The following is a 26599-nucleotide window of genomic DNA, read 5'->3' on the forward strand; positions in this document are numbered from 1 at the left end:
AAGATCATCTCAATCCATGATCATCGATCACCCTGTCACAATCTCCACATGCTGCTCTCCCCCGTGGAAGGCTGGCCCCTCCATCTAAGCTACATGCCTACTGCAACATCCTGTGTCGACCTCATCATGTGTCATCATGTGAACTGCTGCCATGGTACTCCAACATAATGCTAACACATCTCTGCACACTGTTGACCCCCATGTCTGAACTAGTTTGGTAGCTAATCCAACTGTCACGCTCAAACCGTGAGAATGCACATCCTCATGCCACCATCAGTCGTTTCTCAAAACATCCTGTCACATCCTCAACTCGATCAAGAATCCATCTCCATATAAGTGTAAGCCATGCTCAGGTCCATGAAGTAGCCCTCATCTCATCTGCAACATGTTGTCCATGATGTTTGGTGTCAATGTGTTACATGAAATCAGCCACATCTATCCCAACATCATCCATGTGTGTAACTCCTCAAAGTGAAGAGATCATCTCATCAATCTCCAACTCTCGTTGTGCCACATCCATGTCCATGAAGCAACCTCCATCATATCTGCAATGTGTCACCCCTAAAGTTTGCCATAGAAACAAGTATACACCTGTCTCATCTATCCACGTGCTGCCCATGATCATAGATCAATCAGCTCCCATGTGTTAAAAGTAGTTGAGTCTCGAACTCTCGGCTCAACCCATGCCCAAGTGTAGTCACCAAGGCATCAACATCGTTGTAACTCCATCATTCCAAAGTGTCTCATATCGATCCTCCACATCAAGTCACTCTTCCAAGCCACACCCATGCATGTACTTGAAAGTATGCACCTGCATCAAAGTCTCTGTTAAATTATCGTATGTTCTATGCTTATAACAGTTTACTTCTTTTTCTTATTATATTCCACCGATTAGCAATCACATGTACATAAAGTAAAGTGCAGATAGAACATTAAACGATCGACAGAAAACAAGCCAAGACAAGAGACACAAGATGTGGCGGCTAGCCAGAGACAAACCCCACAATGTGTGGGGAAACCCTTTGATCAAATCTTCTTTTATCTTCAATAATTCAGCAAAGAGAAATAGTACAATAAATCTGATTCATATCAGCAGTAGCAAACACTAGATCAGTAGCATCAGCGTTAGCGGCTTCATTATCAAACTAGGGCAGACCATATCTCACAAACCGACAGTCGGATTGACTTCATTCCACCACCAAAAGTTTCGGCTTCCAGAGGAGGTTCAGATGAACCTACAGCGCAGTTCAGATGAGGAGATCTTCTAGGCCACGCAAGTCAATCTTTACTTCTGCAGTTGCAGCTTCAGTTTCAGCAGTTTCCGGCTTCAAACTAGGGCAGTCGATATCTTGCAAATCGTTCGTCGGATTGACTTCATTCCACCACCAAAAGTTGCGACTTTCAAAGGAGGTTCAGATGAACCTACAGCGCAATTCCAAAGAGGAGATCTAGGCCACGCAAGTCAATCTTTACTTCTGCAGTTGCAGCTTCAGTTTCAGCAGTTTCCGGCTTCACATGTGTGAGAGAGAGAGACCCATTTCAGCGCAGTGGAGAAGAGACTCATATCTGCGCAGTAGAGAGAGAGAGATGTGATGAGATGAGTGAGTCCAAATGAGGAAAAGTCCTCTTATATTTATACACAACGTTGGTGGGTGAATAGATGCGACTGTTGGGCTTCTGAGCCTACATGAGTTGTAGGTCGGCTTGATAATAATTCCATAATCAAAATAAATTCATATCTCCATGAATACTTATCGGAATTTGATGAGCTTTATATCAATCCTACACCTCTCGACGAGAGGAATCTAATAAAAATATTATTAGCCATGAATAAGATGACCCACATGAAGTTTTGCCCTGGTTGCCAATTTTAACACTCCCTCTCAACCATGGAAAACTTCATCTACAATCTGTCTATCGGTCGTTACTATTCATCCATCAAATGCACTGCCTTGTACAGCCTGACCCTTGCCCTGCTCTGCTCTATTTTGCCTGTTCTGCTTTGTCTTGTTCTGCCCTGCACTGATCTGTACTGTTTTGTTCTGTTCTACTCTGCTCTTGCATTGTTCTGTTCTACTCTGCTTTTGTCCGAATTATGAAGAAGAAGAAATGATCGAGGATGTATCATACTGACTCAAAGTCAGTCTCAGAGTATGTACCACTGGTCCCAGACCAGTCTCAACCAACCTAAAGTCAACGTCATAGTGAGTACAACTCAGCGTCATAGTGAGTACAACTCCAATGGTCCCAGACCAATATCATCCTCCACTGACTCAAAGTCAGTCTCAGAGTATGTACCACTGATCCCAGACCAGTCTCAACCGACCCGAAGTCAGTGTCATAGTATGGTACAACTCCTACCACTGGTCCCAGACCAGTATCATTGATCCCAGATCAATGGAGGTCATCCTAGCGTAGGGAGTACGGTAGTTACAACGATGCGTCCATCGGTACTACTATGGTCCCTAACTTCATTTCCCTGCTCATTGATCAGATGAGAGGTACTTCCCATGAGTCCCAGACCGCATGGGTAGGATGCCTCGACAGGAGAACTAATCAATCCTATCCTCACAGGAGAACACATCAATCCTGCTACAATTGCCATGGAGAACACATCAATCCAGGCCTCACAGGAGAACACATCAATCCTGCTACAATTGCCATGGAGAACACATCAATCCAAGTTGCCATGGAGAACACATCAATCCAGGCCTCACAGGAGAACTAATCATCCTACTACACAGGAGAGCGAATCATCCTGTTCCACAAGAGAGCGAATCATCTTGTCCCACAAGAGAGCGAATCATCTTGTTCCAGTGTGCACCACCAGGGGAGGGTGAGTCACCCTGTGGTCATATGTTGCTCCAGTAGGAACCGCAAGCCCTCAGAGCTCCCAGAGCTCAATGTATGCAACATGCAGGAGCCTTGTACAAGGGTTTCTTGCCGACTCCAAGTCGTTTGGGAAAATCACAGATTAGATCTTTCCTTGGGGCTTTGACAAGGTGTATCAACCTGTACATCATCTTAATGTGATGGAGCTTCCTTGCTCATCGACTTACCATATCCCAGATGATGTCTATCTGCTGGAGCAATTGACGAATACGGGATTCCTCAATAATCGAATCCCACCTCTGGTTGTTACAGAGAATCACAGTGGTATCCAATGTAAATCCAAACAGCTCACTGAAGAGCTTTCGCAACCAGACTGCCTCACACGAGGTTATGCTAGCAACAATATATCCTGCTTCGGCGGTGCTCAAAGCCACCGACTTCTGCTTCCTGCTCATCCAGGATATCGAAGCAGATCCCAAGGTGAAACAGTACCCGGAAGTGCTCTTACGGTCCACCACACTGCCTGCCCAATCAACATCAGTATGTCCAAGTAGTCTCACATCTCCCGCAGTGTATCTTAATCCATGAGAGATTGTGTCCTGAAGACATCTCAGAAGATTCATGGCATCAATCCAGTGAGGATCAACCAAATATGAGCTCATAATGCTAACTGCAAAACATATGTTCGGACGGAGGTTCACCAAGAACATTAATGCGAATGAGTTTTTGAAACTCAGAGGCATTTCCCAAGTCTGGTCCGACATCACTACCATATAACTTCTAAAAGTTAAGATCCTCAAGGTAGTCACAGGCTTGCAGTCCATCATACCGAATCTTTCCAATATATTTACCACATATTTTCCTTGAGATAGGAAAATTTCCCTTGGCTTCTGCCACACTTCAAGTCCTTGGTCCTTCATTTCAAATTCAAAAGCCATCTCCCTCTTACATTTGTGAATGAGAGGGTTTGCACCTGTTAGAAAGAGGTCATCCACATACAACACCAGTATGAAAGGCTTGTCATCTTCAACCTTAAAGTAAAGGTTAGGATCGGCTTCACTCCTAGTGAATCCCAGCTTCATCAAGTAGCTATCGATCCTCTCATACCATGCTCGGGTGCTTGCTTCAGCCCATAGAGAGCTTTCTTCAACCTGCATACATGAGATTTTCGATCATAAATCTCAAATCCTTCGGGTTGCTCCACGTAGACCTCTTCTTTGATCGAGCCATGCAAGAACGCAGTCTTGACATCCATCTGATGTAGGTTCCATCCTTGTGAAGCGGCAAGGGCTATGATCGAGTGGATGGTCGTATATCTGGCAACAGGTGCAAATATCTCATCATAGTCTATACCTTCCTTTTGGGAGAAACCTCGAGCAACAAAATGAGCCTTATACTTTTCCGTGCTTCCATCTGCTGCATGCTTTATCTTGTAAAGCCATTTGGAAGTAACAACAGTCTTGTCCTGGGGTCTGGGAACTACTTCCCAAACATCATTCTTTATGATAGACTCATATTCTTCGGTCATAGCATCCTTCCATACTTGATGCTTGACGACATCTGAGAATGACGAAGGCTCATTTTGTATGATCGTGCTCATGATGGTCAGGTATCCTTGATACCTATTAGGTTTCTTACTTTCACGAAAGGTTCCTCAGGGTGCAGCATGTCCTTCAGCATCATCAAGTAACCCCTTAAGCCATGAAGGCCTCTTCCTAGAAGAGGAAGGCTCATATGGAGGAGGATCAATCGGATCCATGGGTTCTTCTACATCAGGCATTGATTCATCATCCTTTTCTTTCGGTTCCCTGGTGTCGGCTTCTTGAGAGCTCCTCAAAGTCGGAAGATTGATCACCTTGCTGAGAGCCATATCTTCGTCAAAGATGACATCATGACTAATTATGACTTCCCTTTGACCGGCTACATAGATTCTATAGCCTTTAGTATTTTCACCATAGCCCACGAAAATTCCCTTCTTTCCAGATGCTCCCAATTTATTTCTTTTCTCTTTCGGCACATGAAAGTATACAGGGCTTCCAAAAAATTTTAAAATGAGAAACATCAGGTTTCTTACCGGTGATTTTTTTTTTCAGGAGTCTTGGAACCCAAAGCTTGATGAGGGCATCGATTTTGTACATATACGGCAGTGTTTGCAGCTTCAGCCCATAGAAACTTAGGAAGACTTTGATCATGTAGCATGGCCCGGACAGCTTCCATAATTGTGCAGTTCTTCCTTTCTGCCACACCATTTTGTTCAGGAGTATATGGTGTAGTAGTCTCCCTCTTGATGCCAGCCTCTTTACAAAAATCATGGAACTCATTAGATTCATATTCAGTCCCATTGTCAGTTCTTAAGATCTTGATCTTCTTTTCGGTTTGATTCTCGATTAGGGCTTTGAAGTGTCGGAACCAAGGGAACACTTCATCCTTCTTTTTCAAGAAAAATATCCAGGTCTTTCGAGAATGGTCATCTATAAAAGTGAGATAATATGAGTATCCTCCCAAGGAGTTCACAGGCATCATACCTGATATGTCTGAGTGAACTAGTTGTAATATATCGGAGGTCTTGCTTTGACTTGAAGGGAATGGTCCCGTTTTGAGCTTTCCTTCGGCACATCCCGGACATACACCTTCTTTCTCTACTTGGAATTCAGGCATCCCTGTTACCATCTGTCTTACATCGGGTAGGGCTTTGTAATGAAGGTGGGCAAACCTCCGATGCCAAAGTTCGGACTGAAGCGTTGTGTCACAAGACATGACACCTAGCGGACTTCCACCGACTTGATATAAAGAATCAACTCGAAACCCAAGAGTGAAAGCATCTTTAACATTATTTTTCCATATGCGTACCTTACCATCGCTGAAGGTTACCTTATAGCCTTTGTCTTCCATTGCCGAGATGGATACCAGGTTCTTTTTGAGATCAGGTACATATAATACATCTTGTAAGTGAATCGTATTACCTTGATTCAGTTTAAGATAAACATTGCCTACACCTTTCACTGGGTATTTCATGTCATCTCCAAGGACAATTTCCAGGGTAGTTTCTTTCTCTACCAGATTATAGAGTACTTCTTTGTAACCAGTGAAGTGTCTTGAGGCACCACTATCAATGAGCCAAATTCCCATTGAGTCCGAAGGAGCGGAGGTAGATAGAGCAGCTGGTAGATAATATTCGGCCTGCTTATCGTCAACAGTGTTAGATTCATACCTGGAATTTCTAGCCTTCTTGAATGGTTGCCCTCTTCCTTGATTTCCCGCATTCCTTTTTCCTTTGTTGTTGAATTTTCCATTCCTTCGATTACCATGAGAGGGATTTTGATCATCGTCACGGTGAGAGTCCTTTCTATCAGGGCATTCCCTTGCATAGTGACCTGCTTTATTGCGAAATGAAACATCGTCCTTTTCTTCCACCCTTAAATCCAGCTTTTCTTTTCGATTTAGACCCAGAATTATTTCTTTTCTTAGCATGAGAAGAAAAAGCAACAGGAGGACCTTTAGGCAAGAGCATTTCCTGCTCTTCTACCCTTGTTTATTCCTGAATGCATCTAGCCATTAATTCCTCGAAACTAGGAATTACATTATTGTTCAGAAGAGTAGTCCTGAACACATACCATTCAGATGGTAATCCTCCGAGAGTTGTGAGTGCCATTTCTCTGTCAGTAATGGTTTCCCCAATAGATAGGAGATCGTTCTTGATCTCGGTGATTCTTAAGAAGTATGCTTGCATACTTTCATCTTTACCCTTCTTGATTTCCCTCAACTTATTTCTAAGAAACAAAACTTGATTTGCATCATTAACTTTAAATAAACTCACCAGTCTGTCGTAGATTTCCTTGGAGGTGACTAGATCAGAGATGTAGGCCACAAAGCGCTTGTCGATAGAGTCCCAGATGATCTTCTTTGTTTTGACTTCTCCATTTTTCCATTTGTTCCAGGCAGCAGCAGATGCATTTGATGAAGGCTCAACAATATTGCCTCTTACATGGTCCAGCACTCCTTGATCTTCAAGGGTTAGATCGATAGACATCTTCCATCCGTGATAGTCAGCTTTCTCACAGAGCTTGTCTTCGGCAGGAAAGACTGTTGAGGACCCCATAGTTCTTTTAGGATAGCCTTGCTAATCTTCTCTTCAATGATTGCTCTTGCTCTTGCTCGGGCTTTGTCTTCACCTCAGCTTTGATACCATGTTAAATTATGGTATGTTCTATGCTTATAACAGTTTACTTCTTTTTCTTATTATATTCCACCGATTAGCAATCACATGTACATAAAGTAAAGTGCAGATAGAACATTAAACGATCGACAGAAAACAAGCCAAGACAAGAGACACAAGATGTGGCGGCTAGCCAGGGACAAACCCCACAATGTGTGGGGAAACCCTTTGATCAAATCTTCTTTTATCTTCAATAATTCAGCAGAGAGAAATAGTACAATAAATCTGATTCATATCAGCAGTAGCAAACCCTAGATCAGTAGCATCAGCATTAGCGGCTTCATTATCAAACTAGGGCAGACCATATCTCACAAACCGACAGTCGGATTGACTTCATTCCACCACCAAAAGTTTCGGCTTCCAGAGGAGGTTCAAATGAACCTACAGCGCAGTTCAGATGAGGAGATCTTCTAGGCCACGCAAGTCAATCTTTACTTCTACAGTTGCAGCTTCAGTTTCAGCAGTTTCCGGCTTCAAACTAGGGCAGTCGATATCTTGCAAACCGTTCGTCAGATTGACTTCATTCCACCACCAAAAGTTGCGACTTTCAAAGGAGGTTCAGATGAACCTACAGCGCAATTCCAAAGAGGAGATCTTCTAGGCCACGCAAGTCAATCTTTACTTCTGCAGTTGCAGCTTCAGTTTCAGCAGTTTCCGGCTTCACATGTGTGAGAGAGAGACCCATTTCAGCGCAGTAGAGAAGAGACTCATATCTGCGCAGTAGAGAGAGAGAGATGTGATGAGATGAGTGAGTCCAAATGAGGAAAAGTCCTCTTATATTTATACACAACGTTGGTGGGTGAATAGATGCGACTGTTGGGCTTCTGAGCCTGCATGAGTTGTAGGTCGGCTTGATAATAATTCCATAATCAAAATAAATTCATATCTCCATGAATACTTATCGGAATTTGATGATATTTATATCAATCCTACACCTCTCGACGAGAGGAATCTAATAAAAATATTATTAGCCATGAATAAAATGACCCACATGAAGTTTTGCCCTGGTTGCCAATTTTAACAGTCTCTGACCTCAGCTCCTCAATGCATCAAATCCTCCAGGTCCACCATATATGAAGTCCCTAAAAGTCACAACAATCTCATGTCATCATGAACTCCATGAGTCATCTCCAACCAACATCTCAGCAAGCATACAAGTCTCGGCCCAAAGGTCTCTGCAAGATGCCTCAGCTCTCCATGTAGTAGGAATTCTCCATAGTCTGCTCACAATCCCATCCAAGTCCATGGCCTTGTTGTACAAAAGTGCACAACCTCTCCATCGGCTCATAAATAATAAGTCTCCATGTCACATCAGCAAATCCATCTGCACAACATCCCTGCTTTGGCACTCCTCATTGGATGCCCATAAGTGACGCCTCTACAAGTGCTCCTGCATTGTGTCCCTGCATAAGACTGCCATGCTCCATGTTTCCAACCTGATGTCCATGACTAAGTTGCCCATGTAGTCCAACCAAGTAGACCCATCACAACAATCGGTCATCCTCATCCAAGTCTGCAATCTTCGGTTTAGTGAACTCGGTCACCCAACCATGTCAACATCATCATGAGTCCCTTCCATCATGGCTTCCCCACTAAAGGTTCCACCAAGACTACCTCTTGGTCTCGGCCATGAGAAGTCCACCCAAGTATCATCAAATGTGTGCCCTTCAATCTGTCCATGAGTCATGCCGGGCACTTAGCCAAAGTGGCTAAAGCACGACCAAATCCTCCACAACGATCATCATGTTCCTCCCTTGTCATGGGCCTTTGCACCTTTCATCATAAGGTCACAAACAACCCCAACAAGTCCTGCAACAATCAACAATCCTTGCTCTTCATCATGATCATGAGGCTCCTCCATGTGAGTATCCTCATCCATCCATGTCTGCAAACTGCACGATCCTGGTCCAACTTGATCAATTTCAAGTTCATCCTCCATCGTTGTCACATTTGCAACATCTTCAATCATCACGGCTTCCTCTTCCTTGTCAGCACAATCTGCAACTTTATCTTGCTCCATTGTCCAACCAAGTTGAAGAAGTTCGTCTTCAACATTCTTTTCCAAGACTTCAAGTTCCTCTCGAATCCGGGGATTCTCTTCTTTCAACCTCTTCAACCTGTATAAGGTAAGCAAGAGCTTCCCTTCGCATTCTTCCAAACCTGCCATGCCTTGTCGTTCAGCTTGGCCCAAGCACTAAGCTTCACCCCTGCTAAACCTGTTTTACCATTCACCAGCTTCACCAAGTTCCCTGCAACCATGAACCGGCCCTTGTTCCACTTGTATGTGAAACCAGCTTCCTTCACCTGCAAGTACCTGCTTCCACTGTCACTTCGTCACGAGCAACCTTGCTCACCAACTCCAACCGAGCTCTGATACCAACTGTCACATCCCCAAGCCGGCGATAGTCTTTCAACCGCTCTTAGCGAGGTGCAGCACCACCGAACACTTTCTTTTCACCAATACTTATGTTCGTGGACTACGCCTTAACATTCCATACTTAGTTTTATTTTCGTTTCCAAATATTATTATGTGTTCATTTATACCAATGAATACCCATACAAATTCATTATCAACAGCATTAACAAGAGAAATGCACAACAGTATAAAGGGAGGGGCAACTCCCTGTAATATGAGTCTGCCCGAATATCAATATATGTATAATTTTCCACTTTTACAAAGTATAGGCTAAGTCCTTGGGAAACCTCAAATTTATACTTAGCCAAATTTCCAACTTCAGCAAACTCGGTTGCCCAGCTCGTCGGCACCTCTGCACGATCGCCACACGACTCTCCAACCCGTCGTTCACCTCGTCGCACGTCTTCACCGGTTCGCTCTTCGTTTGGTCGCAAACGCCCAAACCGTGTACACCTGCCCACACGCAGTCCCACTTGCCAACTCTTGACAAATGCCCAAATCGTGTGAACAGCACGTAGTACCCCCTGCCCAACTCTACGACCTCCGGTTCCAACCTTTGTTTCACGGTCGTGTCGTTTGCCCAACTTGGGCGCGCCTCTAAGTCGCCACACACGAGCGCCTCTACCCGAGACACACTTCCGTTCACAACCCAACACACCAACAAGTCTTCATGCACACTTGCACGCCGGGCGGGCGCTCACCCGAGTCACCAAGACACCCGCGCCAAGTCGTCGCACAATGCGGGCGCCACACACCCGTGCACACCCTTTACTCAACCACCGGGCGACCCTGCCCGCGCCTTCACCTACAACTGAGTTAAACACGTCTTCTTCATGCAACCCTGCCCAAGGATGGGCGCATCTCAACCTGCGCCTTCTTCTCCTTAGAACTGCGCACTATAGACCTGCGCCTACTCCTTTACATGAATGAAGAGCGAATGAGTTGATGATGAATGAGCTCCACGCTCATCGCATATATACCAAGTGCAGGGCGTAGTCTGGCTGCCCAGCCGACTCGCCCAACACCCCAAACGCCATCACAAACTTGCCAAAACACCCGTCGGCTTCATGCGATGTAGGTCGGCCTCCATATGAGTTTAATCGTGCCACCACGCCATATAAACAGCTCGCCCCTTCTCTCATATGCACATAAGTGTATCGCACACTTCAACCAAGAGCTCGCACATCGCACCGCAGTCGCACTTCCTCCGTTCGTTCACTCCAACCACGCGCACGCTGTCCACCCGCGGTCGCACTTCATCCAGCGGGCATGCCAAGGACCGCAGGTCCTTACACCAAGTGTGTTGAAATGACTTGAAGGCCACCCCTATTTATACTAAAACGTTGAGCACAAGTGGGGTTTATTTGGTTGCTGGCCGACCTTGACGAATTGTCCCATAACACAAATAAATCATATCTCCATGAATACTTATCGGAATCGGATGATCTTTAGATCAATTCTACACCTCTCGATGAGAGGGATCCAAAAATACCAGCTGCCATTAATAAGATGACCCACATGGAGTTTGGACCTAGTTGCCAATTTTAACAAAATACAACTCTGCATGCCCTCCAGGCAATCCAGTTACAGAGAAATACAACTGGAAAAGAAGAATTGTGAGATTACCTCACTCTACCTAGCAAATCTCAGTTGCTCCGGCAGCTGAATCAACTGTCCCCGGCTACAACTACATTGCCCCTGCACAGTAACTGTGTGTGCTTGCGTGGAGCTCTCTGAGGCTTTACGTCAGCTCAACTGGAAAACATCTTGCCTTCTGGAGCAGTGTCTAGCCCTCCCGGCTGAGAAATGTCAACTCCTCTGCAAAACTCGGACTTCTGCGTGGGTGACTAAGTTTCCTTTGCGTGAGCCCTTCTGGCTCAGCGTCAAGCTCTGCGTGGGCCCTTCTGGCTCAGCGTCAACCCCTTTGGTGTCTCTCTACCTCTCTCAGTTGCGTATCCTGGGCTTTAGAGAAGATACGCCAACCCAACTATCCCTGCCCCTCAACTGCAAGAAATCTACTCGATCATAATTTCCTCCTAAGAACTTCTCACTTCAAAAATTTGATCTCTTAATCTCTCAGTGTGTTTGCCAAATGACCCTCAAGCCCCTTCTTATATCTTTCTGTTGGACAACAAACGGCCTAGATTAACTCCTAATCAAAGGCTCAGATCATTTTGGCATGATATTCGTCTTCTTCTAGACGTTACACCGACAATTAGATTTTTATTTTTTTTTTCTAGTTAAGACTAACCTAAGTACCCACGGGGGATTTGAACCGGTGACCTATCGCAAGGAGTGCCTTAATAGCGCACCCATTCACCGTCAATCCAAAGCCCCGTGGGCTACCAACAATTAGATTAATACCCATTAATATTTTAATTTTCCTAAGTTTAGACCTAGGAACTCCATTGAATTTCCCAAAACAGTTTTTGGGTTCTTTGGAATGCATGTGCCCAAGCCCCCTTGCAAAAATTGAGGCCTAGAGAACATTTGATGCTACCCCAAATCAACACTCCCACTTAGCGAGGAATGTGCTCTAGCAATATACTGCTCTGTCTTTGAAGCATCCTCTTATGTGCTGCTGATGGCTGACATGCTATCCACTAACTACTGTGATGTCGCTGCATTTGTATTGTTGTCTTTGACAATACCACTGCCAATGCTACATCTGTACTATAGCTCCCTCTCAAATGTTGCATCTACTATGCTGCTAACAATGCATCCGTACTACAACTCAGTTGCTGAGAGAAGCAACTGAAAAACATCCAAAATTACTGAACTAATTGTGTTCAGTATGATACTATGATAATGTTGGAACCTGAATGCTACTAGTCTCTACGCTAACCCTCTGAATCTACTGCGCTACTACTGACCTTTGCTCTGTGCCATCTGCACTATTGCCAACTCTGCTCTGCGTTGCTTAGTCTTTGGCGCTCCTAGCCACTGCAACTCTCTCCAACACTCCTTGGCACCATCTGACACTAGTCCATCCTGCTACCACAAAACTGGCTCCCATAGCAAGGTAATGATCTAAGAGGTGGGCTCCTCAAGGATCCTACCCGTCTGTAGCTCCTTCGAACTACAGCTCCAAATCAGCCTACCTCCCTCTTGGAGGTATCTTGGCTATCATGGTGAACGGTTCCTCCTCGATCTTCGTTGGTGCAGCCTTCAGATCGTGCTTCTCATCTTTGTCCTTCTTCGTGAGAGGACACTGTGTTGCGTAGTGACCCATCTCACCACACCTAAAGCACTTTATCTTTGAGGGGTCCTTCTTCCGCCTCCACTGCTCCTACTACCCCTTTGATGCAAGGGTTGCATTCTCCTCCTCCTCCTTGGGCTTCAGCACATTGTTGCTACTTTCGTCAAGCTTACACTTGACCAGGTCTCTCCTCAGCTCCTCTTGCTTGAGAGTTGCCCACATCTCATCCCAATTCAGCAAAGTCACCCTGCCTAGGATACTCTGGACAAAGACTTGCCACTCATCTGAGACAGAATTGAGGGCCAGTCTAACCAACTTGGAATCTTGAGGTGTAGACCCCACAACTGATAACTCATCTCAGGTCTCGTGAAGCTTCGTGAGGAATGGATCCACACACTCCCCCTTCTGCATTTGAGCAAATCTCAGTTTCTGCTCAAGGTACATCTTCCATTGCTCAGAAGATCCCTGATACAACATAGACAATGCATCCCACATCTCCTTAGCAATTCCTCTGCTAGCAATGTGACAGACTACATGATCCTTCACTCCATCAAGGATCATTTTCTTTGCCTTTGCCATTTCAGCTCTGTACTTCTTCACCAAATCTGCATCCGCAAGTTCAGCCACCACGATGTCGACGTATGCCTTGAGGGCATGCTCATATAGAAGGAAAGATATTCTAGCCTTCCAAATGACGTAAGTTGGAGGCTCTGTCCAACCTATCCTGATCCCTCAAGCCACTGGTTGCCATATCTGCCAAAAGTGTCAAAAATCCCATCTACTTCTCATTGTTGTTGCTCAGCGAATGAGAAAATGGACTTCTCAGCGAGAAGTCTGCTGACGAAAAGTTCCCTCAAGGTGCTTCTCTTCTTTCTTCTGACGTTTTTCAGCCCAGCAATTGGCCTACTAAAAATCTGCGTCCCACCAGCGCTCTCATGTTGAGGCTTTCGCGTTGCTCCCTCTGCCCCTACAAAAATTCAAACAGGAAGTCCTTCTCTCTGTCGACTCACTCGAAGAGAGACTGCCTCGAAAATCTACACTCCCGACTTGGAACTATGTCAACCCTCTAGGGTTTCAAACTGCTGCCTCCTGCAGCATTTTCGAACTCCCTTCTTCTGCTCAGCATTGGATCTACCGACTCTGCTCTTCTTGCTTCACAGCAGCGCTGATACCATGTGAAAAATCCTCAACGGGAATCCCTAATGCAGCAACTGATGATATTACTCCTATTTGTTAAATTCCTTTAAAACAAATACCTGCAGTTTCCTACAACAAATATCGTAATACATACACTGCAATCTTCCTTAATTAAATATTATGCGGAAACAAGAGATTGAGCAAGAAAGAAAATACAACACAATTGCCACTGTTAATTTTGGACAAATGTCCCTAGAAAAACCCAAATATGGGAAAATCGGTTCAGTAGCTCTAAGGGTTTTATATTATTAAGCAATAGTTTCTTAATACAACTCTGGATGCCCTCCCTGCAATCCAGTTACAGAGAAATACAACTGGCATAGAAGAATTGTGAGATTACCTCACTCTACCCGGCAAATCTTGATTGTTCCGGCAGCTGAATCAACTATCCCCAACTACAACTACGCTGCCCCTGCGCGGTAACTGCGTGTGCCTATGTGGAGCTCTCTGAGGCTCTGCGTCAGTTCAACTGGAAAACGTCTTGCCTTCTGGAGCATTTTCCAGCCCTCCCGGCTCAGAAATGTCAGCTCCTCTGCAAAACTCGGACTTCTACGTGGGTGACTGCGCTGCCTCTACGTGAGCCCTTCTGGCTCAGCTTCAAGCTCTCTGGTGTCTCTCTTCCTCTCTCTATTGCGTATTCTGGGCTTTGGAGGAGATACTCCAACCCAACTACCCCTGCCCTTCAACTGCAAGAAATCTACTCGATCAGAATTTCCTCCTGAGAACTTCTCACTTCAGAAATTCGATCTCTTGATCTCTCGGTGTGTTTTCCAAATGACCCTCAAGCCCTTCTTATATCTTTTTGTTGGACAACCAACGGCCTAAATTAACTCCTAATCAAAGGCTCAGATTGTTTTGGCTTGATCTTCGTCTTCTTCTAGAAGTTACACCCACCATTAGATTAATACCCATTAATATTTTAATTTTCCTAAGTTTAAACTTTGGAACTCCATTAAAAATATTAATTATTTTAATATAATCGTCTCTGGGTGGAATTTCCCAAAAGGGTTTTTGGGTTCTTTGGAATGCATGTGCCTAAGCCTCCCTGCCATAGTTTTAAAACTCCGACTCCGACTCCGACTCGGCCGAGGATCGACTCCGACTCCGACTCTGAAACGGTAATGACTCGGCCGGCTCGATTTCAATGACTCGGTCGTTGTAAAAAATACATTAAATATTTATTTTTTTTAATAAAAAAACATAATTTTAAGGATTTTCATTCATGTTTCCAAACACACAGCGTTATAATATAGATGGAAGACAACATATGATCAAAGTAGGCTCATGAACCAATCCATTATATCAAAATGGTACCCAATGGCAATACATAGTCAACTGTCATACATGATCAAAGACTCAAAACAAAAAACACATAACCAAGGAGGCTAGAAATGGCCTCTACAACAAAAGTAAACTGTGACCAGACTCCAGTACTAGTACTATAGCTACTGGCTAGTAGCTACTGCCAGAGGAGCCAAGATCATGTCGATCAATCTCTGGATCATCATCAGAGTCAGACAGGGGGCCCCATGGCTCCTCCTCATCATCATCATCTCCAACTGCAGCTGTATAAGTGGTACCACTAGCAAGCTATGCAACTCCAGCAGATGCAAGCTGAGATAGAGTAGATATGCGGCTGCGCTTCTGTCGTGGCTAAGCAAAGGAAGCACCTACAACTGGAGTCCTTGTTGGTTGTGAGACTGAGGCTGGTGGATTGGGATTTTCATTCAACTGAACAGCATGTTCAAGTCAACTGACGTCTCGATATCTAAATCTAAATCAAGATCCTCATCAGGATCAAACTCTGCTGGACGACTCTCCACTACCCAATTTGATGTTAGATCAATGTCTTCCAACACAATGGGATCTGAATCAGGTCTTTTGTTCAGCAAATGGTTTCGTCTGAGCCGGAGGTTGTATTGGACATAAACTAGATCATTTAACCGTTTTTGATCCAAACGGTTTCTCTTCTTTGTGTTACTTGGGAGCAGGAGCGAAAACGGGAGCAGGAGCGAAAACGGGAGCGGGAGCGACATTTTCAGAAGCCCCTAGTTTGGGAGCGAATCCCAAAGGAGTTCGACAATCAATGTCACTAACCTCAAGGTACATAGAGGGATTGGTGCTCTTGATTAAATACGAGTTCCATACCCTAATACATGACAAAATTCAATGGAAACATTGCAATCCTCCAATCCTGAAATCCTGAAAAACTAATAAGTCTGCTGGATTTTGAATGAATCTAAAATTCTACTTTCTCCATATGAAATCCAATGAGGCCGAAACCACTCTCAAACATCCTGAGTCATTTCATGGTAATGTTAAAAATTTAAGTAGAAGGATGAAAATGAAGATTAAGAAGAATGTCACTTTTACTTTAAGAATTTAACATTACCATGAAATTTGAATAGCATATCAATAGTAGAGAGCATTTGACTGTGTTAAATAGGGTTTGGGAGGGGGAATGGACCCCAAATAACATTTAGCTAATTCATAAAACACCTTGAAGTCCAAACCAATCAGCAAACCCCTTAAAATTTCATTAAAATAATGTTAAATCGTTGTTTTAGTGGGTTACAGGCCGTTGTTTGTGACTCGGCCGAGTCAGTACAGGAAACGGCCGAGTTGGCCGAGTCAGCCATGACTCGGCCGAGTCACTGAATGACTCGGCCAAGTCATGGCTGACTCGGCCAACCGAGCCATTTTTTGTACCGAGTCACTCCGGAGGGCAATGGAACGGACCAACTCGGCCGTTTTCGTTTCGAAACGGCCGTTTTTTAAAACTATGCTCCCTGCAAAAATTGAGGCCTAGAGCACATCCGATGCTACCCCAAATCAACAGATAATGCCTAGCATCGTAATATACATTGATGATTGACCCTAGACAGAAAACCATTCAAGACCTAGTTAGTAATCGCACTCTAGCTTTGGAGGATGTGAGTGAAAAAATTCAATTAATTATTTATTGCCAAATAGCAAAAATAATTAATTAAGAAAACAAAACACTCTAGAGTGACGTTTTTACTAACCAGGTCCCAAGGGTCTAAGCCTATTACATAATTTCATCATGCTAATGTCATTTTATGCAATTCCCCCATGGGAGTACAGAACTTGCATAGAAATTTAGAAGAAGAAGAGAGGGCAGATAGAGAGAGAAAGGGGCAAAATTGCCCTGTTGGACTTCTAAATTTGAAAACAAATTATAGGTGCCTTGTCCATTGCGCAATAGAGTCTTTGTTCCCTGCTAGGTAGATCTGAACAGGGAACATTATGCATGGGAGGATGCAAAGGCCCCTTTATGTGGATTACATAAACTACAAGCCGGTAATGTGGGAGATTAAGGGTTTGGTACCTAATCAATTTGCTATTGTCCATGTCAATCTCTCCAACTTTTGCTTGACACTTGATGCTCCCAGTTGGCAAGATGGTCAAAAGAGGGACATCATGAACCTGGTAGATCATAAGGCCTATCATTTTAAGGCAATCATCTCTGTGAGAGACAAGGCCAAGCATCTTTAGACAAATTATTGAAAGAAGGTAAAAGGGGATCCTCGTGAATCTTACTAAAACACTTGAGATTTCCAAAATTAAAAGTGTGCTGCCTATTACAAATATGATTAGCAAGAATCGAAACGTTAGTGCAACCCGCTAAAATGGACCAATCTCTCCAACTTTTGCTCGACACTTGATGCTCCCAATTGGCAAGATGGTCAAAAGAGGGACATCATGAACCTGGTAGAACACAAGGCCTATCATTTTAAGGCAATCATCTCTGTGAGAAACAAGGCCAAGCATCTTTAGACAGGTTATTGAAAGAAGGTTTTGAAGGGGATCCTCGTGAATCTTAACAAAACACTTGAGATTTCCGAAATTAAAAGTGTGTTGCCTATTACAAATCTGATTAGCAAGAATCGAAAGGTTAGTGCAACCGCTAAAATGGGCACATACAAGGTCAAGTCCCACTATCACCTTGGCCCAAACCCCCACTCTTTAAGCCCAACTTCCTTCGAAAACGCTATGAAAGGATTCTCAATTAGTACCTCAACGAACCAAGTCAAGACAAATGCCTTCTTTGGGGTCATAGGATGAGGTGGAGGAGTTAATTATATGTTGTCCTACTGGTTTTTTAATATATAAAACAAATGTAGAAACTCGAAAATAGCAAGATGATACACTCAAAAGCACAAGATATGGCATATAAATAGTCAAATTGAGTGCACAAAAAATGCCCTAACCAGATCTAAAGTTATTTCTCCAATTGGATGATTGGTTACATGGGTTCTAGAGTTAATTTGTTGTTATGAACAAAATATATAATTAATAATTAATAAATAATTAGCATATTGAAGAGACATGTCCTAAAGGACATGATTATTCATGAAGGGGCAACTTGCCTAATATATAAGCAGGGCCCTCATTTGTAAATACATCATATATCTCATATCTCTTGTACATTCAAACATTTATATATAGATATATTATTTGTCCTATTATGAATATTTACATATTCTAGATATTTTGAATATTTCCGCTGCAACTAGAAACGATGTTTGTTAAATTGGTATCAGAACGACGTTGTCTGATAATTAGGTCTTTGGCCATGAACCCTTCGTCAAGTTCTTTGACGTTCGACTGAAGCTTTTAGCAACACATAGTTTTTGGAGGTTCTCCATTTTGTCGTCAGGCCTTTGGCCATTAAAAGAGAATAATAATTATAATAAAAACAATATTATATATAAATATATATTAAAATAATTATGGAAAAGAAAAAACATATAAAAAAAAGAACAAAAAAATGTTAAAAATTGTAGCCATGGTTGGTATTTCCATCAATGAAAATAAAAGGAAGAAATTGGAAAATTTATATTTATATTTTTCCTTCCTAAAATATTGAAGTCAGTCATGCTTTTTGTTTAGGTTGGCTAGGCCCCAATAAGACACCCATTTGACCCCCTTGATCATCTCTTATCCAGCAAATTTCAGAAGGTGAAAAGGAGGCTGGAAATCTAAAGGAGTGTTATGGGATTTGGCTTGGCATTTCTCTTATTCTTGGATATTGGTTTGGCTATTATCTTGATGTTGATGTATTGATGAACTATGTACTCTTTATCTCTCACACACATAAGGAAGAATATATGGGTTTTCCCCTTGTGGGTTTTGCCTTGGCCTCAGGCCTAATTTCTATGTCTCTTGTCTCATGGTGTTTTGGTTATTTCTCTACTGCTCTTTCATGGTTTTAATGGTTGAATTTTCTTTTGTATAATTGTTTAATGAGTATGAATGATACGAGAAATTAGTGCTAACTGAATCATTGAAAGTAGTTATTTTTTGAAGAAAAATTGTTTTCTAGCTCGTGCCCTAGAAAACTCAACAAAGAAAGGTTATTGAAAAACGCTGAAAAATAAAACAAAATAAAAAATAAAAAGTAAAAAAAAAATATTATTGAAAAAACTAAAAAAAAAAAAAATATATATATATATATAAATTGCAAAGGAAATATTCAAAATATCTGGAATATGTAAATATCCATAATAGGACAAATAATGTATTTATATATGAATGCTTGAATGTACAAGGGATATGAGATATATGATATATTTACAAATGAGGGCCCTGATTATATACTAGACAAGGTTCCCCTTCACACAGAGTGGTCCCAGCTGCTTTGTGCCTGCGAAATCACACAATGAGATATGTTATCCCAGCTCTTGATGATGTGTCCGGGTACTACCGAAAGCCTAGGCATCATCCTGCCAAAAAGGACTATCATTCTCTGCACCTCATGCTCACCTAATGCCTCGAGCTGTCCAGCTGAAAAATAATCAGGTAACCCCCTATCGGTCACCTCCCAAAGTGTGAGCCTAGGGGTGGAACATATGCTACCTCGACAACCAACTATGCCATCCCTAAGCTTGTAACCGTCAACTCGTGCACCTACCAAGTGTCTCAACTGGATAGTCTCCTTTCAACACATGACACACGGTGTCTCATCCAACTGCCTAGGGTGAGCCGCCGATGCCCTACTAACTGAATGGAGAGTGTCAAAGGGCAACAGCCAAACCCTTTGTGACTATAAGAAACACTGAAGGATGATGGGTGGGTATGTCCCAAAGAGTATGATCAAGAGTCTGTTGGAATGCTCAAGAGTAATCCTATAGATGACCCCCTCTCTGTCTCGAATCTACTAGTAACCCCCTCAAAGCCCTGTCTCCACTAAACATGGTGTCCCCAGATGCTCAATAGTGTCCTCCTCGATCCTAGGTGGCCTGCATCCAATGGTACACATAATGCCTCTGTCCAAAAGTCTCCTAGGAGGCAACGCTCCAAGTGCCCGCTGCGTTGCATCATCTGCCACTGCATACCACCCAGTATCGTCGCACTCCACGACATGCCACTGTATGCCGCAACCTGTCCCGGTACACCACTAGATACTCCCAGCTATGGTTATACCATCTTGTACCGTCTTATGTCCCACTTGTGCACCTATCGCTCCCTGCATGTACTCAATGTGATGTGAGGCACTCCCACTCCACAACGCAATCCAACATACTACGACACGCCCCCATGTGTCTCCATGTCCATCTGCAAACCACTGCTCCACGGTAGATGCTCCTACCCATCCCTGGATGTGATGGCCTAAAGTTGTGTCCATATGCATCGACCCACACCTGACCTATATCATCACCTCCACCCTCGCATCACCATGCTCTCCGATGAGGGGATCTCCCCTCCAAATCCTCCCTGAGGGATCTGAGGAGCGAATCTCCCTATGTGTCAGTAGTGATGCCATCACTGCTTTGCTCCTCTGCGTCATCTATGCCCTGCACAAAAGTGAAGAGTCCCCAACTCCATACAAGAAATTATCTGGTGGCCTGCCAATGCCACCTCCTCTGACAAACTCCTGCCAGAGTATGTTGATCACCTTGTGATCCTGTGTACAATCGTCATACCAAGACAACCAAAGGAGTATGTCCATAAATTGGTTGGCCACTGGTGTTGACCGAGACTCCCCTAGCGAATGTGCACGCTCAACTGCTAGGTCAATTGTACCATCCAGGTCGTAGTCAACCGGCATACCTGGGAAATGATAGGTAGTCCCACCTGGATCCCAATGCCAATTTGGGCTTCCGGTATCCCCAGTTCCTGGAAGCTCCTGCTGAGCTACACCTGGGTCCACCACCATCTCCATAGCCTACTCCATAGGGTACCAACTCAAAATCTCTCGCCATCCAACCCCAAGAGAGGGATCGAATGCACAAACTCCAGCACATAGAACGAGCCCAACATGCGGATGTTTCATCTTGTGCAACTCTGATCATCTCATCCCACTACCCAGGTCAACACATGAGATCTGACTAAGTAGCTCTGTGTCTCTCTCTCCAATGGGCAAAGGTAACCCAACAGCACTGCTAACCTGGTCATCCCCTCTGGTATGTCTATACAACTCCGCCTCTCTCAATCCAATGCGTAAGGATGGGCTGATAACGTTGTAGATCCTGTCAGTGTGCCTCTGAAGCGAACTATGTTGAAATCCCAATGTGTGGTCTCTATGTTGCTCCTCATCACTAGCTAGCCCAAAGGATGGTTGCACATCCTCCTCCATCATGGGCTTGACATGAGCCTCCAACTGCTCCTCCCTAGACAACCCAACGTGCAAGACATGCTCATCAACCAGTTGTAGGTGACTATCTTCTAGCGACTCTGTCATAGATCTCGATGCCTCTGTACCTATTGGCTCCTCATCAACAATGGGGATGTTTCCCGACACCTCATCAACCTGTGGTGCGCTACTATCACCTAAGATCTCAATCACAACCCGGGATACCTCATCAATGGATACCTCAACAACGGATGGCATCTCATCAACGGATGCAACCATGGCCCCTTGAACTACTCTCTCGTCTTCTTAATCCTCCTCATCATCCCAACAAAATCCCACTGAATCTCCATTGGTTTGTGCATGCCTTTTATTTCACAAAACTCCCAAAAAGAGAGGGACGCCTGAATGCCATGACCCAATGATTGGTATGCCCTCTAGTTTGCTCCCAATAACTCCACATCAGTTGCAATCGTGTCCGGATTCCAAATTGCGGAATGAATCAACTTCTCCCCCACATCAATCATCATTTGTTGCAACCTAATCACCTCATTCAAGGTTACTGCCATGTTTGATTCTAACCTTTCTTTGGATCCCATGATTTCTTATTTTTTATTCCAGTCTTGTCATAGCACGAAGGGTTTCCCACAGGTTGAGCCAAGATTATGGCTCGGATACCACTGTAATGTTCTAAAATAGGAAAAATAGTGATATGCAAATGAAATAACAAATACAACACCGGAAATTTCAAACATTCAACAAACACCCATGTAAACTCCAGAAATAAGAACCAGCGCAACCATTTTATTAATGAAATGGAGCAAGTACAATAATATGGAGAAATGCACTTGGGCTTGCCTCAAGGGCAAGCTTGACAGGACCCAGGTGATAAAACAATAATCTTGAAGCTGGAAATGACTTCTCCTCTAATGCTTTACGTTGTCCCGAGAAACTACACTGATGGTTGGAAAAGAACTGCAAGAAAGTCAATCTCTGGTGCTCAGAAAATGCTGAAAAATTATATATGGGATACTTGTCAAAAACCCAGAAAAACCTAGAAATGTTTTGGGCTAAATCCAACCTCCCAGATTCGGCCTCCACTATGCCCTACACAGTCCCCAATGATCCTACATTGTCTGCTGCAAAGATATGGCTGAAAACCCCACCTACGGTGCTTAGAAAATTATGAAACTTTATATCTGGGATCGTTGTCGAAAACCCAGTAAAATCCAGAAATGGTTTGGCTGGATTTTGAACTTTCAAAATCGAACTCCAATATGCGAACTCCAATATGCCCTACGCCCTCCAAGCTGCTCCAGAAAATGGCCTGCAATAAACCCTAATGAAGTCCTCCTCCAATCTCATGAAAATGTAGCAATCACTTCTCCAAATATTTCCCTTAACCTCCACGGTAAAGTTCAGCCTCAAAGACTAATACTCTACCCTACACGTGAACACCCAGTGTTGCCTTTGCGCCATTGTTTTTAAAACCGGAACCGGTGACCGAACCGGTCCACCTAGCTAACCGGTTTACCGACCGGAACCGGTCTAACCGGGACTGGTTTGGTCTAAACGAACCGGTTTTTAAAAAATACATTAAATAATTAATTTTTAATGAAACAAAACTATTTTTAAGATGTAAAACCATGATTCCAAGCCAATAGAGACAAAATATGCAAAGTTTGCTCATTTATATACCATGCAAAGGTGAATATATCAAAATGGCACCGAGTGCAATACATATCATCGACAAAATAGCAAAATACATAAGAAATGAGGCTCTAAATGGCCTATAAAGTCCAAAAACAATGCTGCAAGCTATGAGGCCATTGGCCTACTACAAGTCTACAGTGTACACATGATCAATCATCAAGTCCATCACCGCTACTAGACACAGGATCATCATCAGGAGCTACATAGACATCATCTGGTTCAGAGTCTGAGGATGCCTCTGCCTCATCTGCAACATCAGTATCAATGCCACCAATGACAATAGAAGTGGACCTAGTGGAAGCACGAGTTTGTCGACCTGCACGACTAGTGCCTTCCATTGGTTCCTTGCCTTTCCTTGATGCCGCTACTGATCCTGGTTCTGATGCCGCCACATAATCTGCCTCATCCTCCGCTAAAGCCATGTCGATATCAAAATCAGCCTCAAACACAGGATCTTCAGTCTCCTCCACCCATTCTGATGTTGGATCAATATCGTCCAACACAATGGGATCTAGATCAGGTGATTTGCTCATCATTTGGTTCCTCCTCAGTCGAAGGTTGTATTGCACAAAAACAAGATCATTTAACCGTTTTTGTTCCAAACGGTTTCTCTTCTTCGTGTGTATGCGCTCAAAAACAGACCAATTGCGCTCACAACCTGAAGCACTGCAAGTTTGACTGAGGACTCTAATTGCAAACCTTTGCAATTGAGGACACTGGCCACCAAATGACTCCCACCAATGTGCTGCAAAGAAAAAGACAATAATTAGTAACTTAGTTTATAATTTGAATTGTAAAGAACGTAAACAATTTTAACTTGAAATGAAATACAAAATGGAAATTGGAATTGCTTACCTGGTTGGTCCACATCTCTTGCCATCTTTGCCAAGTTTTTGCCAAAAGTACCACTTGCTTGATTGAAAATAGTAAGCTGTCTATGTATATCCAACTGGTCTACATGGTTAGGGACCATGCGCTCCAAGCAATCAATCAATCCAGCTCTGACCTCCCCATCATGCTGATCTCCTAGCCGATTTTTATAGTGATACCTTGGGTTCAAAAAATACCCGGCTGCATGTATAGGACGATGGAGTTGATTGTTCCATCTGTTATCAATGATCTCCCATATACGGCCATATTTAGCTAACCTGTCATTGTAAGCTGCCCGTATCTGCTCCTTTGCCTGATCCATAGCTTCATAAATGTAGCCCATGGCCAATCTTTCCCCATCCACCAACCTTAGCACCTTAACAAGGGGCTCGGTAATTTTCACAAGCTCTACAGACCTTTTCCAAAAATAAGTGTCTAACACTTTCTTTTTGGTGTCTTTTCCATCTGGTCTACGAGCCCACCGAGATTCAGACCATTCATCAGAGGAAAACATTTTCTGCAAGTTTCTATGTTGACCATTGAGACATTGCAACGTGAGGAAGTGAGTTGCAAATCTCGTAATTGCAGGCCTAACAAGCTCTTTGCCTCCAGTGTGTTTCCTCATTAGGCTCAATACCCATGAGTGGTTGTAAATGTATTTTGTAATGCACTTGGCATGCTCTACAGTGTTTTTTACCCACTCCACCTTGCCTATATCCTCAAGCATGAGGTCTATGCAATGTGCAGCACATGGAGTCCAAAATATGGTATTATATTTGGCCTCAAGCATCTTTCCAGCAAGAACATAGTTTGAGGCATTATCAGTGATGACCTGCACAACATGTTGCTCCCCAACTTCCTGAATAATGTTATCCAAAAGCTCAAATAGAAGGCTTGCATCCTTTACCCTATCAGATGCATCAACTGATTTCAAAAACATGGTTCCTTGAGGGCAAGAAACAAGGAAATTAATGATAGTGCGGTTCTTTCCATCGGTCCATCCATCTGACATAATGGAACAACCTGTTTTGACCCATGACTCTCTAAACTCAGTCAAATACTCATCAATGGAAGATATCTCTTTTTGCAAAAGAGCTCCCCTCAAGTCATGCATACTAGGGCCTTTGAAGCCCTTTCCTGCAGCTATAACAGAGTCCCACATAGCTTGGTAATAAGGTGAGCGAGCAGCATTAAATGGGATATCTGAATCATACCACCATCTAGCAATGTATTGGTGAGAAGTTTCTTTGCATTGTTTTTTCCAATGCTGATCCAAAGTGGGTTGAGAACTTGGCTGGGAGGAAGTGGGATTAGATTTAGAAGAAGCAATGGTGGCAGAAGATGAGAAATAACTTTGGATGTTTGGTCTCTTTGGTCCTCTTGATGGTTGGCCAACTCCAACAGAAGGATGAACATAGTGAAAGGGGTCATTGGTGGAAGGGATAGAAGTGGAGTCTTGAATCTCATAATCATCATACCCACTCTCTTTCATGGCTTCTAATAATTCCCTCTTCCTTGCAATTTCATCTTGGATGGCCTTCTCCCTAGCCTTATCCTCATAAAATTTTTCAAGCTTGGCAATGTATTCTGCCCTAATAGGACCTAACAGTGCATTTGGTGCATCACATGGCTTTACTTGGCCTCTTACCCCAGCCAAGTGTTGTTTCAACCTAAGAATACCCCCACCTCCAATAGATTTATGGCATAATTTGCATATCATTTTTCCCTCAACTACATCACAATGAGCCCATGCACTGTCCTTTCCTTTTGGAGCCATGTTTGCTTGAAATAATAACAATTTGCAAATAAATCTGCCATTTAAAAAAAAAATTGCAGCTAAGGAACATGGAAAACCAATGATAAATGTAGGAAAAAAAATGCACATGCAAGCTACAAAATTTGATAGCATAGAGCTAGAGAGTTCATAGGCTTAGCATAGATGATAGATCATTGAAGTGAGAAGTTTATAGCACAAAAAAAATAATTCATGGACAGCAGACCCAAATGAGGAATTATCAAGTGCAAATCCTTACCTGGAAATGCAAAGTAGCTCCCTTAGCCTCCTCTTGATGATGGCAACTCCACTGATAGCTACACACTATCTCCAAAATAGCTCCAACTCCAACTCCAAGATGACTACTTCAGCAAAAACTCCACACTCTCCAAGCTCACAAACAAACTCACAAACACTCACAAACACTCCAAATCAGTTGTGTGAGACAAATGAGAGTGAGAGGGGTGTCTTATAGCAAGTGTGAGGGTGTTTTTGGAGGGAAAATCCCTTTCCCTCACCCCCAAAACCCCTAAACCGCCCTCACTTCCCAAAAAACCGTGAACTTTTAGCATTACCGGCGGCCTGTCCATAAACCGGCCGGTTTAGGACGGAACCGGCCGGTTAGCAATAAACCGGCCGGTTCCGGCCTAAACCGGCCGGTTTTTACCGGTTAGGTCACTTTTTCGGGCAAATGAGGTTTGTAACCGGGTTTTTTCACCGGTTCTGACCGGTGAGCCTCCCAACCGGCCGGTTAGGCCGGTAACCGGTCCGACCGGAACGGTTTTTAA

General features: G+C 43.5%; 1 protein-coding gene and 1 long non-coding RNA gene across 2 annotated transcripts in view; both read right to left on the reverse strand.

The window, feature by feature from the left end:
• The window catches only part of LOC149236705 (uncharacterized), a 119008-nt gene that overhangs the window by 44348 nt on the left and 48061 nt on the right, over positions 1-26599 (reverse strand). The gene's annotated exons all lie outside the window — the stretch shown is intronic.
• LOC149236706 (uncharacterized) lies at positions 22959-26526 on the reverse strand. The gene is made up of 2 exons (XM_089461605.1): positions 24023-26526; positions 22959-23912 (listed from the first exon to the last, which is right to left on the reverse strand). Exons 1-2 carry the CDS (start codon positions 25944-25946, stop codon positions 23317-23319), a joined length of 2520 nt encoding a protein of 839 aa, XP_089317731.1. The 5' UTR covers positions 25947-26526; the 3' UTR covers positions 22959-23316.

This window comes from Pinus tabuliformis, chromosome 8, assembly GCF_031772625.1.
Source record: "Pinus tabuliformis cultivar Carrire ecotype Pingquan chromosome 8, CPIR1, whole genome shotgun sequence".
Taxonomy (NCBI): Eukaryota; Viridiplantae; Streptophyta; class Pinopsida; order Pinales; family Pinaceae; genus Pinus; species Pinus tabuliformis.